At 41.8% G+C, this 17,674-nt stretch overlaps 1 protein-coding gene across 1 annotated transcript; it reads right to left on the bottom strand.

Moving 5' to 3' along the window:
• Window positions 1–10,625: 10,625 nt before the first annotated feature.
• Window positions 10,626–16,127, bottom strand: LOC128496901 (chymotrypsin-like elastase family member 1). The gene is made up of 8 exons (XM_053466726.1): window positions 16,094–16,127; window positions 14,460–14,560; window positions 13,975–14,084; window positions 13,488–13,616; window positions 13,217–13,353; window positions 12,246–12,391; window positions 11,125–11,274; window positions 10,626–10,772 (listed from the first exon to the last, which is right to left on the bottom strand). The coding sequence occupies exons 1-8, from the start codon at window positions 16,125–16,127 to the stop codon at window positions 10,746–10,748; spliced, it is 834 nt and encodes a 277-aa protein (XP_053322701.1). The 3' UTR covers window positions 10,626–10,745.
• Window positions 16,128–17,674: the final 1,547 nt, after the last annotated feature.

The following is a 17,674-nucleotide window of genomic DNA, read 5'->3' as shown; positions in this document are numbered from 1 at the left end:
GGTCGCAAAAATGTTACTTTTCAGTCTGTCGACGGCGGAGGCTCGCACCTGGCGTGTGGCTCACGAATCTCTGCCGGTTATAGAAACAGAAATGCTACACGAAAGGTCACGTTTATTTCTCCAGTTTTTCACCTATTATTGTTATTATTTTTACTTTTTAAAGTTTTTACCTTGATTTAGGGGTCTTAATAGTACATTCGCTATAACCCATGAAGATGTTGGGATGGCATAATTGATGCCTAATAGTTTTTTTATTTTCAATTTTATTTTTCTTTTCTTTTTTTTGAAATCTTATTTTTATTGCATTTTTGCGATCAGTGGAAAGAATAGTCGGACCGTCGGGGGAGGAGGGCAGCTGCAGCAGCAGGGCTCCCTCTTCGGGGTCAGGTAGGGGCTTCTTTTCCGTTTTTTAAGAATGCATATTAAAATACTTACAAAGGGTTAGGATTCCTTAATATGCAGAGTACTTTAACCCTTTAAGCACCGGGGCTTCATTTCCCTCTTTTTCATTCAATAAATGATATATATCCGGTGCCGCGTGTTCTCCAGCGACGCACCCGGCCATCCACGCGATGTAAAAGAAACCGGGATTCGTCAGACCGGCCGCCTTCTTCCATCGTTCTCTAATTCTGTAAAATTCTCTAATTTATTTTATTTGTGTATTTTTTCAAATTTTTTACTTATATTTTTTTTAGCTCTTACCTAACCCTAAACCTAACTATTTCCCCAACTACCCCCCCACCACAATAATAATTATGCATAAAAACAATCACAGGTACAAAATTAACCCCTTAGGGGTCGGTTTAAAAAAAATCAGGGTCTTAGGACACAGGGAATGAGCATTTTCTGTCTCTCCTCGGCTGACGGACAGACTGACAGACAGCCGAGACAAAGGCAGCGATTACAAGCTTACAAAGCGGACGTTTTTACCTGGCTTTGAAATGCGTCGGCAGAAGTCATTCCGCAGGAATGTGCCGTCTGGGTATTTCATTCTTGCGATTAGTAAAGCACTAATTGTACGAATGACGAGCCGGTAATTACTTAGGTGTGTTTGCTTGTTGCAGTCGAAAGACACTAAAGGGAGGATGAAACTATCTTTTTTTTTAAAATGGAACCTTTGCTTTTAAAGAATTTTGGAACTATATAATAATGCTGTACCCCGGTGAGCAATACATTCTATATGTTTAATGAGGATGATTCATGGAGAGGGTGGAGAGCGCGTCAACAAGAAAAGAAAAGCAAGGACATGGTGTGTCTGGAGGTATCTTGGGGGGAAAATAAAATGTCAAATAAAAGCTCTTTTAATTTTTATTGTTATTATTATTGTTATTATTATTATTGTTGTTATTATTATTATTGTAATTATTATTATTATTGGTATTATTATTATTGTTATTATTATTATTGGTATTATTATTGTTGTTATTATTATTATTGTAATTATTATTATTGTTATTATTATTATTGTTGTTATTATTATTGGTATTATTATTGTTGTTATTATTATTATTATTGTAATTATTATTATTGTTATTATTATTGTTGTTATAATTATTATTGGTATTAATATTGTTGTTATTATTATTATTGTAATTATTATTATTGTTATTATTATTGTTGTTGTTGTTATTATTATTGGTATTATTATTATTGTTGTCATTATTATTATTGGTATTATTATTTTTGTTATTATTATTATTGTTATTATTATTATTGTTGTTATTATTATTTTTCTTTAGATTTTTTTTCATTGCGGTCTGTGATATTGATATTCTGTTTCTAGAAATACATTTATTTAACAAGCTAATCACCGGCAGGATAGTGCTCCAAGTGTAATTAATGGGAGTACTTTCTGCGCATGCATGCAGGGATCTCCATAGAACCCCTGGAGCACTTATTCTAGCCAGCACTGGAGCTCACCGTTGGGGAGTATCCCGCGCATGCACATTGATGTAGATGTATTCGGCCAAACTTATCTCCATTAAGGCAAATAGGTGGGGAGCGGCGAAACAAGGATTCTGATGAACCCCTCTATGCATCTAAATATAGATTTTAATAGCAAACCTTAATCAGTCGTTGGTCTCGTCTTGGATTCAGGAGCCGTATGTCTATCCTATGCATGTTTAATCCCCTCGCTGTATTACCCTCTACCACTTCTGCTGGGAGGCTGTTCCACTTATCTACCACCCACTTGGTAAAGTAAAACATTACATCTAAGCCTCTGACCCTCTAGTTTTAGATTATAGAATCTTTTTGTAGCGTTTATCGTCCTTTGGAAAGAACTTCGCTCCTGTACTTTGTTAAATTCCTTTATGTATTTAAATGTTTCTATCCCATCTCCCTCTTCTGTCCTCCGATCCGCAGTTAATGAGATCCCTCAGTCTCTCCTGATTTTTATCCCGCAACCCACTGACATAATGGAGGCCCCTGCATTGTGAGGGCCCCCCTGTGAAGTGGGGGCCCCCAATGTCAGTACCACCCCCCAAGGCCAGCATTCTGCAAGGCCACAGGGCCGCTGCCTCACTGAGTGTGAATGCCCGAAGATGACGTCAAAGGGAGCTCAGACACTCAATGAGGCAGCATGTGAGGACTGAGATGAATGAAGAGAGAGCTGTCACCGGCTGATGGATTTCCCCCTCCTGAGCCAACAAAGGCAGGGGTGTATAGAAGTATGTTAGTGTGTCTGTGTGTGGAAGTATGTTAGTGTGTATGTGTGTGTATGTATGTGTGTGTTTAAGTATGTTAGTGTGTGTGTATGTTAGTGTGTGTGTATATGTGGGTGTGTGTGGAAGTATGTTAGTGTGTGTATATGTGGGTGTGTGTGGAAGTATGTTAGTGTGTGTTTGGAAGTATGTTAGTGTGTTTGTGTGTATGTTAGTGTGTGTTTGGAAGTATGTTAGTGTGTGTATATGTAGGTGTGTGTGAAAGTATGTTAGTGTGTGTGTATGGAAGTATGTTAGTGTGTGTGTATGGAAGTATATTAGTGTGTGTGTATATGTGGGTGTGTGTGGAAGTATGTTAGTGTGTATGTTAGTGTGAGTGTGTGGAAGTATGTTAGTGTGAGAGTGTGGAAGTATGTTAGTGTGAGTGTGTGGAAGTATGTTAGTGTGTGTGTATGGAAGTATGTTAGTGTGTGTGTATATGTGGGTGTGTGCAGAAGAATGTTAGTGTGAGTGTATGGAAGTATGTTAGTGTGTGTGTATATGTGGGTGTGTGTGGAAGTATGTTAGTGTGAGTGTGTGGAAGTGTGTTAGAGTGTGTATGGTAGTATGTTAGTGTGTGTGTATGTATGTAAGTAGATTCACATTTCCACGTGGACTGGATTAAAGATGTGTTTGTATAATGTGTGTGTAAGTGTGAGTATGAATGTTAATGTGAATTTGTATTGTAAGTGTGTATATGTGTGTGTCTGGTTGTGTATATTTGATTGGTTGTGTATGTATATGTTATGTATACAATAATATAAATAAGTATAATTGAAAACAGATGGCAATACAGGGCCCGGTGGAACAATACAGGGGTTGTGGGGACACTACAGGGGCCTGAGGGACGATATGACCAGGGGCCGGGGGTTATGACAAGGGCCCGAGGGGAAAGCACATGACAGGAGGTATGGGATCTGGGATCTGGAATTTTATCTGACGCTGGGCTGTGGGTAAAGCGTATGACGGGGGTTGGGCATGTGAGAGCTGGCTGGAGATATTACACGGAGACCGGGTATACGACTGGGGCAAAGGATATGATGGGGGAAGGGAATCCGACAGGGAGGTAATATGACATGAGGGGCATGTAATGGTGGGGGTTAAACCATAAGGGAGATGTAATGGTGAGGGGTTAAACCAAGACAAGTGAAGTGAGTAATATCATTTAAAGAAATGGTAGGGAGAGACAAAAAGGAGAATAAAAACACAGAGGGAGCAAAAAAAAGGAAGAGTTTAATAATAAAAAAAAAGGGAGAGGTAAGGGAGAGGGTTAATAAAAAAAAGAGGACACATCATGGAGGAGGTTAATAAATACATACGGAGGGGGGTAACAGACGGGGAAATAATTTCAAGAGAATTGCTGGAGAATTTCAAAACTGAGGCAAAAATAACCGACAAATAACCGGGAAAATCTCCAATTCAGCTGTTATTCCAAACCTGCTGTTTTTGCCCCAGTTCTGCGATTCTCTCGCGCGTCTCGTGACGGGATTCCCACCTATTCTTCACTTAGCGAATAGACCCGAGAACGAGAAGTTTACGGCTGTTAAAAATAATTCCAAAACAAAATCACTTTATCACTTTTTTAAAATATTAAATTAATTTCTAATTTTGGTTAGCGGGAAAATATTTTTTTGGGTTGATGGGGAGCAATCAGCTATTTCTACACCTGTATTAGCCTCTACCACTTCTGCTGGGAGTCTGTTCCACTTATCTCGCTGAAGTAAAACATCCTCACGTCACCTCTAAACCTTTTCTTTTTTTTCTTTTAATGTAAGCGTGTGTACACGCGTGTGCGTGGACGTGTGTTAGTGTCGTTGCCGTTATCAGCAGACTCAGAAATGCCTTCCTCGGGATTCATATTGTTTTCATGTAATTGGAAGCCATTGAAGTCGGGGACGGGCTGTGCTGTGTTGTGCGGAGTGGCGCGTGTAACTGGACATGTAAACATTACTGCAGGCAACAGCGCGTGTCTCAACGGGAAACCGATATAAAAATAAATGTGAGGACACAAGGACGGGGCCGGTGACATCACGGAAGCTTCGTGGTGACATCAGAGGAAGCACGAGCAGTTTCTTAACAACGCTGGGCTTTGAAGTTCGAGGAGTAAACATACGCAGACATCGTGGCTGGGAGGAAACATCGCGCGCTGTAAGATTCTGCCGAGATAAATGAGTCCGTCGGAGGTGAAGATTGTTTTCTAGAAGCCGCGCTCCCAAAGAGTGTCCGTTCTCATGAAGAGGCTGGATGTGTAGGGATTTATACAGGTAACAGATGTAGCCATTGGATTTGGAGAAGAAGAAAGAAGAACATATATTTGAAGGAAGTTGCCCCGCCGAAAAAAAGAAGGGTTAAAAAAGCAGCTAAGGTGGACCTTGTTGGATCTGGTCTTCATAGCAGGTCTTCGGGCAGAGTTGGCCAAATGACCACCAGGTTTGTCTGCAGTGATATTTTCTTCTTTAGACACGTGACGTGTTTCCTAATCCTAACATGAAGGTGGACTACGAGAGGTGACACTGATGTCCATCAACTAAAACCCTTGCCGGGTGGTCACTGGTGGAATGGGTGGGCTTCCCACTGAAACCTTAATCAGTTGTTGGTCTCGTCTTAGATTCAGGAGCCGTATGGCTATCCCGCGCATGTTTAAACCCCCTCACTGTATTACCCTCTACCGCTTCTCCTGGGAGGCTGTTCTGCTAACCCTGAAGCTCTGAATAAATGAAAATGTCCTTACATTCCATAGGAGTCTCTGACCCTCTAGTTTTGGGTTATGGCCTTCTAACATTTCTCCTCCGTTACCTTTTGTATTTAACTGTAAGATTTGGGGTCTCGTAGTTTTAAAACAGCTTTGTGGCCAGAAGGAACATCAGAGAAACATAAATAAGACTATAAAGGAATTGGAATGTTGGAGACTCTCGTATTCGATGAGCGTCGTCCATCAGTTGAGAATTTACCTCGCTGCTCGTGCATTAAAAGGGACGACCTCCTTATCTTCTGCAAACATATTGAGCGCTCCTCCACGGCTCAGATACAACGTCTGATACCAGCACCAAGCGATAACGTTCTTCAGAGTAAACACTCGATGGGTGATCGCCCGGTAACTTGTCCGTAGTCATTTCCCGAAGGACGTTTTAATTATTTTTTTTTTATTTTTTTTATCATTTTTTTTAAATTATGCTCCTTATTGCACGGTTGTTTTAATTGTTTGACTTAAAAAGTAATACATTATTTAGTTATTTAGATTGTAAGCTGTTTGAGCCAAAATCTTGCTTCTCAGTGTTTCTGTGCATCTTAGATGATATTGATGAATTGATCTAGAAACAGACATTTTATTTTTCTGGCGCATGGACTTGCTTGGTAAAGTAGAAAAGTTATAGCAGGTGCCCTCAACCGGCTGAGGACGTAGGGAGCCTATTGAGCCAATCTGCCCCAGAGGACTAACAAGGTGCCCCAGCAGGTGTCAAAAAAGCTTTATGAAGTTGGTCCTGGGAGGGCAGGGGAGATCCGGGCTTCTTGGTACATTGAAGTGATCTGTGAGGGTGACGCTGCCAGGAAATAAGCACAGTTATCAGGACCACCCCAGCAAATTCTGGTCTATCGGCACCTATGGACAAGTTGAATTTTGCCAAGTGCGCAAAATTTGAAACAGGGTGCCAAAAAATGGGGGGGGGGGGCGTCCCTCGAGAACGTCTCCAGATACACAAGGGCCATGAATGTTCCTATCCGCTAAAATCTTCATAACAAAAAGGCTCTAACGGAATAATAATAAAAAGGACTCAGAGAGCCCGCGCTCACCGGAGAGATATCTCGCACATTAGCGCATCCACGTCTGCGACAGTAAAGCCTAACACTATTTTGTTGTAATGGGTCAGTCGCTATAGAGACAAAATATGTTTGCTGATCTTGTTACTCCGGCTAAGGGCTGGACGGGTTCCAATATTTTTTTCTTCTAGGCACACCCAGCCTTAAAGAAGTGCGATCATTGGGGGGGGGGTAGATGTTTTGTAAAAGGGTCGAGTAAATGCTAGCAGATGTGTCTTTCTACCCAGTCTTTCGCTTTATAAGCAGCGACGCAGAGAACTTCGTGGAATTCCGCTGATAATTTAAATGGAACGCGAGCGCTGACTTCATAGCAAGAGATGTAACGGGTCAGACACATGCGTCGCACCGCCGCCCTCTAGTGGTATCGGCTGTGTATTGCAAAAAGAGCCTGGAACCCCGAGGGTTTCATATCCATTCGCAAGCGTATTCACATTTCATTACTAGTATCAGAATAAATATAATGTTTTCAGGCAGCTGCGTATCAGCCGTTTGTATGATTCTCGCTCTGTTATCTGACCCCCGATCTACTAAACCCCCCCGACTCCTTATCATACTGCCTGTGGGGAACAATAGAACAGCTCGGTTTTATCAACCATTCGGGCATTCTGACTAATGACAGACTTCATTAGCATTGCCATAAAGCATCAGCTCAGTCTGGAGTTTGAGCCGGGAAAGTCACCCAAAATATCACATGACTGACAGCAACGGCGGCTCCAGATCTGCAGATAAAGGGAGTTTATTGGAACAAAATGAGATAAAACCTGTTTTTTGTGAACGTGACCGACATTACTGTATGCTGGGGGTTATATTACTGTATACAGCGCTGGGGGGTTATTATTGTATACAGTGCTGGGGGTTATATTACTGTATACAGCGCTGGGGGTTATATTACTGTATACAGCGCTGGGGGGGTTATATTACTGTATAGAGCGCTGGGGGTTATATTACTGTATACAGCACTGGGGGGTTATATTACTGTATACAGCGCTGGGGGGGTTATATTACTGTATACAGTGCTGGGTGTTATATTACTGTGTACAGCGCTGGGGGTTATATTACTGTATACAGTGCTGGGGGTTATATTACTGTATACAGCGCTGGGGGGGTTATATTACTGTATACAGTGTTGGGTGTTATATTACTGTATACAGTGCTGGGGGTTATATTACTGTATAGAGCGCTGGGGGTTATATTACTGTATACAGCGCTGGGGGGTGATATTACTGTATACAGCGCTGGGGGGGTTATATTACTGTATACAGTGTTGGGTGTTATATTACTGCATACAGTGCTGGGGGTTATATTACTGTATACAGTGCTGGGGGTTATATTACTGTATACAGTGCTGGGGGTTATATTACTGTATACAGCGCTGGGGGGGTTATATTACTGTATACAGTGCTGGGGGTTATATTACTGTATACAGCACTGGGGGGTAATATTACTGTATACAGCACTGGGGGGTAATATTACTGTATACAGCGCTGGGGGTTATATTACTGTATACAGCGCTGGGGGTTATATTACTATATACAGTGCTGGGGGTTATATTACTGTATACAGCGCTGGGGGGTTATATTACTGTATACAGCGCTGGGGGTTATATTACTGTATACAGCGCTGGGGGGTTATATTACTGTATACAGCGCTGGGGGTTATATTACTGTATACAGCGCTGGGGGGTTATATTACTGTATACAGTGCTGGGGGTTATTACTGTATACAGCACTGGGGGGGTTATATTACTGTATACAGCACTGGGGGGTTATATTACTGTATACAGCGCTGGGGGGTTATTACTGTATACAGCACTGGGGGGTTATATTACTGTATACAGCGGTGGGGGTTATTACTGTATACAGCACTGGGGGTTATTATTGTATAGAGTGCTGGGTGTTATATTACTGTATACAGCGCTGGGGGTTATTACTGTATACAGCGCTGGGGGGTTACATTACTGTATACAGCGCTGGGGGTTATATTACTGTATACAGCGCTGGGGGGTTATATTACTGTATACAGCGCTGGGGGTTATATTACTGTATACAGCGCTGGGGGGTTATATTACTGTATACAGTGCTGGGGGTTATTACTGTATACAGCACTGGGGGGTTATATTACTGTATACAGCACTGGGGGGTTATATAACTGTATACAGCGCTGGGGGTTATATTACTGTATACAGCGCTGGGGGGTTATTATTGTATAGAGTGCTGGGGGTTATATTACTGTATACAGCGCTGGGGGTTATATTACTGTATACAGTGCTGGGGGGGTTATTATTGTATACAGCGCTGGGGGGGTTATATTACTGTATACAGTCCATGGCAAAGTTACACAGAGTGTGAAAAAATAAGAACATGATCAACTGCTGTTTCTTTATCGACTTTTATTGACCTTTAGCGCCGTAGCAAACATTCTGAGCTCCTATAGAAAAGAGAGGCGTCACGAGAGGACTGGCCCTCCTAAACAGGGACACTCAGGAACGATGGTTACGAGGCAGTAATTAATGAGTCACTTTAAATATTAACCCTTAAAAATATCATCACAAAGATTCTACTGTAGTAACTCATTGGCAACAAACTGGTTCCAATACCGGTCCTTATGAACACAGGAGGTCACCTGCATTCAAGCAGGGATTCCAGATGCGATACAACATTGAGAAAAGCACCAGTGGGCATGCTCAGATATCATTACATCAGAATAGAATGTGATGACGTCGTCTCCAGACTGCGTGACCCTGAGAATCTATGTTTTCACTGAGGATGGGGTAAAACCATTGAGCCTCGGGGGTAACAGTTTCCAGATATGCCAATAATTCTGACCGCCTTTCTAATGTCGTTGCTAAAACAGCAAAGCGTTTTCCTCTCCGCCGGGATTAATCGTCGGATTTAGGTGGACATTCCCCTTTTTTTGAAGCCCGTGGAAGCTTTAAGCACCTGACGGCCTCTCACTGCCGGAGCGCGGGGGCTTAAAGCAGGCTCCGGGGTCTCTGATTACCGGCTCCCGCATTCATCTGTGAGCTTAAACCCCTAATCCGCCGAAGAAACATTCGTACGCCGGCCGTCCGTGACAGATGACAACGACACGTCTTCTATGATAAAACGGGATTAAGTCTGAGGTCACGCAGAGCGGAGCGGATTGTTCTCGGGATTAATTTTTCGGGGCTTGTTATCTGACATCGTTCCTTTCCTGGTTTCCCATTTTCATGTTCTGTCTGTGATGTGGCTTTTATTGTTTGATGCTGATGACCTCATATTTTTTTTAGAAATAACCCACTTATTGTTTCCAGGTCTCTGTTTTTCATGGTATGAAATATATTTTGCTGTAGAGCTTTGTTGATGGGACAGTAAAGGATCCAGCCAGTTCACACTTATTCAGGGGTAATATGTACCTGATGATCTGTGAAATGTTAAAAAACACTCTTTTTTCTCGCAGAGGCGGACTGTCTAAAAAGGTGAGAAAGTCTGTTCAATCATTTATTCCGTGGCTCCTGCTGGCATCTGTCAGATGGCTGCCGTTTGCGAAAACATGTATGTTGGATATGAATGTCCACGCTTACTTGAGTAGCTGTTGATCTGAACAGCTGTAATCACACTCTGCAGCGCAGAGGTGAGTTTGAGGTTAGTGATGCCTTGGTGCCGGTTTTTCTGCATCCCTCCAGCAAGTAAAATATCCACATTCTAACACGCAAACTCATTCTAACACCATACACTTACATTCATATACAGATACACACTATATCCCTCCTCTCCCTTGTACCACTAACCCTATGCTTGCCTCTGACACCCTAACACAATACACTGCACGCACTCACACTAACCTGTGTGCCAACACCTAGTACTAACACACACTTATGCTACAATCAAACACTAACACAATCTAACACCACATAGTAACACCCATGTTAACAGCATAAGCTAACAAGTTCTAACACCATATACTAACACACACGCTAACACCATATAGTAACACACACACCATACTAACATCACACATTCACTCTACCACCATACGCTTACACATCCTCATTCTCTTGCTCATTCTCTTCCATCATCAATGCAGTTTGCCAGCTTTCATTCTTGTTAATAGAATCTGTGTACATTTTTTTTTTTGGCATGACCAAAACTTTAATCATAAGACAAAGTCAAAGCATTCTGTGTGGTACATTCCTTCTAAATGTCCTGTGGAATTTTGGAAGTTGAAAGCTCTGGGTTTTCTATCTTACTGACCGCCGTGAAGCTCCAAAGTCTGAAAAAGATTTAAAGCACAGAAATTCACAAACATGGATTAAAAACTGTCCTCGAACTCCCAGCTATTTGTCTCCTCAAACTATCCCCCACTTCCCAAATCTTTCCGTACCCCCCCACTCTAGTGTTTACCCCCCTGACCCGAAGAGCTTGCATATTCCGGGTGTAACGAGATACTAGAGACTTTCTCTCTCTGGCACCTTCTTACTGTCACATACGCCAATGGTGAGGGTGAAGGACAATGTAGATGACCTGGGGAGCTATGGGCCTTTGGCATTGTGGGCAGGTGGCCATGGCGGTACGATGGGAAGGGTAATGCTAATGGAGATTTAGGATTGAGCCGTTCCGCTTACTCTGTAAATCCACTCGTTGAATGCTGACACGCGTGTAAACACCGTTGGCTTCTGGAAGACGCTGCAGAACGGCACTATGCCGTAGCTCGCAATACCATGAACTTCCCAGGAACCATTTCTAAAACAGTTGAGAGGTCCGCCGGAGTCGCCCTGGGGATTGAGAAAGACGATCCTTGTTTAACACATAAGAGGCTGATAAAGCAACACTGGCATCAAAACCTGAGCGCTGCATGGGCAGATATAATGAAAGATGCTCATGGTCACTGATAGGGAATGATACAAACCCAGATCCAAACAAACGAACGCTGATCTATATCATAAAACAGATTCTAAAATTAGGATGGAAAAATGAAAGAAAGTTCTTCCCAAACCCTAAGCTGCTGCTCAATATGAAAAATTCACCTAAAAAATTGGTTTGAGAAAGAAAGAAAGAAAAAAGGAAAAATGGAAAGAAAGGAGAAAAGGAAGAAAAAATGAAATAGGGAGGGAGGGAAGGAAGGAAGGAAGGAAGGAAGGAAGGAAGGAAAGAAAGAAAGAAAGAAAGAAAGAAAGAAGGAAAGAAAGAAAGAAAGAAAGAGAAAGAAAAGGGACAAAGGAAGAAAAATGGAATAGGGAAGGGAAGAAAGAAAGAAAAAAAAGAAAGAAGGAAAGAAAGAAAGAAAAAGGAAGAAAAAATGAAATATGGAAGGAAGAAAAGAAAAGGAGAGAAGGAAGGAAAGAAAGGGAAAGAAGGGAAGGAGTAGCAATGATAACAGCACTGATACCATAATAAAGTTTGTTACAAACAATAGTGAATTGAATAAAATTGATAGAAAATCATTCCTATATACAAATTATTTAACAGAGTCAATCGTTAAACATCTCAGAAAGCTCTGGTGACTTCATATACAAAAGTTTCTAATGCAATCTAACTTTTTTTCTCAAATGTTTTTCCCTCACTGCTCACATTCTGATCCTTCACCTTATATATGATATATATGTTATATACAGATCCACCACAGACCCCATTATTGCCTCCTGCCGGTTTATAAAATGAGGACACCAATAACCTCGCGTCACAATAGCTGTAAATACATTTCCAATGAACAAAGAATATGGAAAGGAATATCGGGGTATCTTACACTGCACCCCGATGTCACCCCATCTCCTCCAGCACAAATCATGCTGTCCTTTGCTTCCGTGCCCCACCAGCTGGGCTGTGAGCAGACGGCGTGGTCCACCACCCCGAGGGCAGCTTCCTGAAGTCTGTCAGGGATCCCTCCTCCAACTACAACGGAAGAAGTCCGCATCAGAAAATACAAAGTACCACAAGAAATGGATTTTCATGGAACAAAAGAGAAGCTTCTGACCACTAAAGGTTACGCAGGCATATCGAAAGTATCGTCCAATGTCATGTCGAGTGCGCCAGAAGTGCCCATCTCTGTTATTCTGGAGAAGACCTTGTTAATGGTGTTCTCTATAATTAGTGTTAAGGTCCAGTCTAAGATAGTCCAGTGTTTTGGGTTAGAATGACCCTGCACTGGACTTCCGTCTCTATTGTTAGTGTTCCATCATGGTGGATGCACCTTCTCCTTCATCACTGGGCATTGAAGACCAGGATACGCACTCACCTCAACACAAATACAATTTTCGACCCCCCCTAGCGCCAGCTGCATGACCATTCCCAGAGTTCTCCATGCTCTCTTTCTCTTTTGCCGGGTTGTAAGTCAACAAGTGTCAGGTTGAGCCCGAGTAATGACCCCAACTCGTTAGCTGCGTCTCCATCTCCTCTTCCCCGTCTAGCCCTTCCCAAAATAATACGAGGGGGAGAAATGGAAACACTTCCAGTTTTGGGGGTTTTTTTGTATTTTTATATGAAATTGGGGAGGACGGAGGATATTCACTAAAGCAGGCTCATTTCTTTTCTCTTTTTTTTTCAGGTTTGCCAACTCACTCAAACTCGGCGGCAACTCATAGATTTTCAGCTCACTTCTTGGAAAAAGAAAATGACATGAAATGTATTTGCGTTAATTATTATCTCTAGTTTCCTTTGAAACACGGGGGACAGATCAACTTTTTTTGCATGTTAATTGCACTTTAGCTTTGTTTTCACCTTGAGTTACCCCCCATCCGGTCACATAGCAGGTGTAGCCCCCGGGGAGGACGTCTTTATAACTCGCCAGTCTTCCGATAGCGACGTATCCGTTATCAAACGCGCTTTCCTTCAGGTGAAGCAAAGCTATATCATATCTAAAAAAAAATAATACACAAATAAAACATTTGGGGTAATCTATCTGCCCATTGTGAATAAAATAAAATAATAATAATAAAATATATATATATATACACAAATTAGCACACACTGAATGCTCTAGGTTAGTTACCCGTTTCCGATATTGTTGGCATCCCAGAGTTCATGAACAACTATATTATCCACACCAATAAAATATTCGGTGCCGTCAAATTCAAAAAGATTGTGCTCCCCAAATGCGGCTCTGTAAGTGACTCCGGTACTGGAAAAAAAAATACAGAGACATTTAAAGTCAATCACAGGTTCTGCATCCATTCAAGTACTGGTTGCCTCTGCATGAACACAGGTGAGATGATTTCAGTAAAACATCTTTGCATAAGTAGGGAAATCTGAAGTGGTAAGATGGGGCAAAAAGGGACCAAAATTGTGTACTTCTCATTGTTACCGGTGAGATGTGATTTACAGCCAACAGTAAAGGTCTCATGGGCAGTTTAACCCCCTTCTGACCAGCAAGTGGTGGTAGCAAAAGCCGTGGGCAGTTCCAATGGAATTAGGTTTGTGGAAGTGAAATAATTTGTTCATTTTGTGCACAAGGATCTTAAGTGATTTACTTTACTCACAAGTCAACGCAGTGGGCTGCTGTCAGGACCCAGTTTCTACTGATTAATGTCCCACCGCACAGATGGTAGAAATATCTTGGATCATAGTCGTAGGATATTTGGAGAGAGACCTGCATGTGGAGAAATAAACGGGAAAGGCAGAATAATATATGATATTTGTTGGCTATGCTATGCAGTTGAATATTTTGTCATTAGTTTAAGGTCCTGGCACTAAGCCGATCCTCGGGGGCGGGGCTTTCTGCAGTGCTGTTCTCCTTACATCAGAACAGATATATAAACTAACAGCTTGATAGATTTAATAAATCCACAATTGCTAATGAGACAACTGTGTTCCACTGAAGGACATTGGTATCTATTTGGAGGGCTATAAGCCAAAATGTGTATGAGGAGGCATGAAGTTGACCAATGCCTCTTGCCTCATGTTGAGCCTCCAGAAACATTTCCTTCCTAAATTCCTGTAGCCACTAAATGAAAAGTTTATTCACCTGCCATTTCCAGTGGTTTCTTGCAGCTTCTTGCCCTCCAATTACTTTATCCGTCCTCCGATGGTTATGGACGGCATGGTCCAAGGAATAGGAACCGGCCACTACTCAAAGGGAAAGATCAATAATCATCGATTGAACTTCAGTAGAACGTTACTAGGAAATATCGAAGAATTGTGGTTTCAGTTAGATCTTTATTGGACTTACGATTCTGGTGTAAAGTTTGAGAAGTGGTCTTATCACAGTAGCAAACGATGGAAATGTCCAATCAGCACGATGATTCTATTGGTTACTATGGCGATTAAACCACTTTTCAAACTTTCAAGGTAAATCTTCTGGTACTCAAATTAGTTTTAGCTGGATTGAGTAATTATGAAAATCAGTAGGAATCTCCCAAAGTGCAATTTTCTGGCCAAAATGGCATCCAGAATTGTGATCAACAAGAATAAATATCTTTTTCTTGGATGCTTCTTCGCATGTCTGATCTCCTTAACTTCGTGCATACGATGCAGGAATCCGGCGCTGGGCTTAATAGCAGCCCCGGCACTTTAAGGCCAGTGGTTGATAAATGTCGTATGTGTGGCCGCCTGCTGGATACTTACAGCTTTACCCTACGATCTTACACTTTTTTCAGAGCGTGGTCGGGATCTGTCACGTGAGCGGGCGATAAAGGTATGTGAGAGGCACCTGTCTACTGGGTGTTTGCCTGGTTTGCCCAATGGCCAGTCCAGCCCTGGGTAAATCTGCCACAGAAGCCAACAAGGAAGCAGACGCTGCGTCCATGTCTGATCTGTATCAGGTGATAACAGAGGAGGAACGCAGGGAGACATCTTCTATTAGAATCTGTAGACCACATCATCCTCTTTGATATCTCCAACTATGGTCTCTCACCAACCATCTTATATTTTTTCATTAGCTCCTGTCTATCTCCTCCCTTACTGGGGTGGTGGGGGGGTATTTCACATATAGGGCAGGTCCACTTTCTTATAATACTACCCCTCAATCAACAGATAACTTGCCACTAGCAGCTACTAGGATGAAAGGAACCCAAAGACAAACCAACCTCTACCACCTACTGACCTTGAAGGTCCTTCCATTCCATTGTGTCAATTAGGTCTGTCTTTGTTGTCTTGGGTGATCCAGCTGTTGGTCTTTGTTGACTGTCTACTTTTACAGTACGTCCATCTGTCTCCTGCTGTGGTCTCCTCACTCATCTCCTCTTGGTGTCGCCCCAATAGGTATGTTCTCCATGATCTTTATCTCCTTGCCTAACCTACCTATCATATGCTTATTAATGTCCTCTCCTTATCTTCCATCTTGCTGGAGAATGTTCCATTTAGAACCTCTTCAATGTTACAATTAAAATGTTGCAAGTTGAGAATGATTCTTGCACAATCACCCATCATCAACGCACATTATATACCGGTAGATACCAGGCGGCTGAACCTGTCGCCATCAATATATACCCTAAACATATTAGTGTGAATTAATATGGAAAAAATCATTAGACGTTACTCATTGAAACTTTGGTGATTGTAAATATGGAAACGAAGCCCAGCTAAGATGCGGACAGTAAATCTATCCATTCGATAACTTATATAAAGGCGTAAATGAAGTTTGGTATTTTAATGACTTACCCAGGCTGATGAGAAGTACCAGGAGTGGAGTCATGTTGAAATGTAGAAGCCAGACGGACCCATGGGCTTTTATAGCGTTCGGACTTTGATTGCGTTGTAATGTAACGCTGGATTGGAGGCTCACATCCACAATCTTATCGAGTCAAAGTGAATGAAATCCGTCTGCACCTGGGGCATTCCCAACGTATCTGGCACAGACATAACGAATAATCTGATGCTTTGCTTGTCTATGGTTAATACCGGCGATATTTAAAAATAACACTAATTAGACACTATAATTAGCCGGTTATTGGGAAATGGCCAGAGTTTAGAACCTCCTAAACACAGATTTAGGTACCCGTTCCATTTACCGAGACCCTCAAGGACCAGAAGAGCCGTTTCAACATCTTTACTACGTCTTGGTTCAAGAGCAAGTTTTCTCATTTAGCGTAACCACCCCAACCATACGTTGGTTTTCAGGAAAAAAAGAACTTTGCATGGAAAATTGCATAAGTAAGGGGTCACTTAATTAGAAATCTCCTTGGTTTTTTTAAAAATATCCATTAAAATAAAATGAAATGGATGAGAAATCCAGCGCAGACGGGGTTAATGTTCTAAATGATTATTGTAGCTGGAAATGGCTGATTTTTAATGGAATCTCTTCATAGGCGTACAGAGGCTCTTCATCACTCCCATCACTCCTGTGTTCCAATGGCCCTTTATCACTCCCATCACTCCTGTGTTCCAATGGCCCTTTATCACTCCCATCACTCCTGTGTTCCAATGGCCCTTTATCACTCCCATCACTCCTGTGTTCCAACGTTGTGTTCGCTGATCCAAATTTAAGTTTAAAAGGCTAATTAATTAATTAAAACTTTTGCAATTATGTTACAGCAAGAAATTTTCCTTGTTTTCCATGAAAACAGCTGAGTGACCCCAAACTTTTGAATGTTAGTGTACACTTGGTATACCAATGGGTAGAGGCTGGAGTTGGTTTGCCGTGTGCCCTATGGAAGCCATCAACAGCCTTCCACACAACGATCAATGAGCAATTACAGAACATTCACAAAACAATAAAAAATATTATTTATTATTATTATGTATTGTTTTTTTAATAGCACCAGCATATTCCGCAGCGCTGTACAATGGGTATACGGGACGTAACAAATAGTGTATGTTTTTTTATACTTTCTTTTTCTGATTTAGACTTGTTGGGTTGAGCAGCCTTTTGGATGTCTAGCGCCCTTATACGCTTGTTATCATTTATAATTATGGGTAGTTTTCAGAAATCCTAAAGTGATCTGATCTAGCGGAAAATGATTTTTAAACAGAAAAAGTCTTCTTCGCAGCGTAAATGGAATTATTGAGAGGATTTAACCGGACGGGTTTGAGAACGAATGAACCGGCCAGCACTTGGCTCGTTGCTTGCGCGTCAGCGCTCTGACCTTGCGGAGCAGCTGCGACTTCTCACTTTCCTCCGAGATAATCTCAGTCTAAACCTGTATCCATCTGATCCACCAAGTTCAGAGAAAAGCACCTAAAACACAATCTTCCACCATTTGTTTTTTATTCCTAGAATCAGATTAAATATACATTTTCGAA

Source organism: Spea bombifrons, chromosome 5 (genome assembly GCF_027358695.1).
Source record: "Spea bombifrons isolate aSpeBom1 chromosome 5, aSpeBom1.2.pri, whole genome shotgun sequence".
In the NCBI taxonomy this organism is placed as follows: Eukaryota; Metazoa; Chordata; class Amphibia; order Anura; family Pelobatidae; genus Spea; species Spea bombifrons.
The sequence above is the reverse complement of the archived record's forward strand: the minus strand, read 5'-3'. Positions and strand labels throughout refer to the sequence as shown.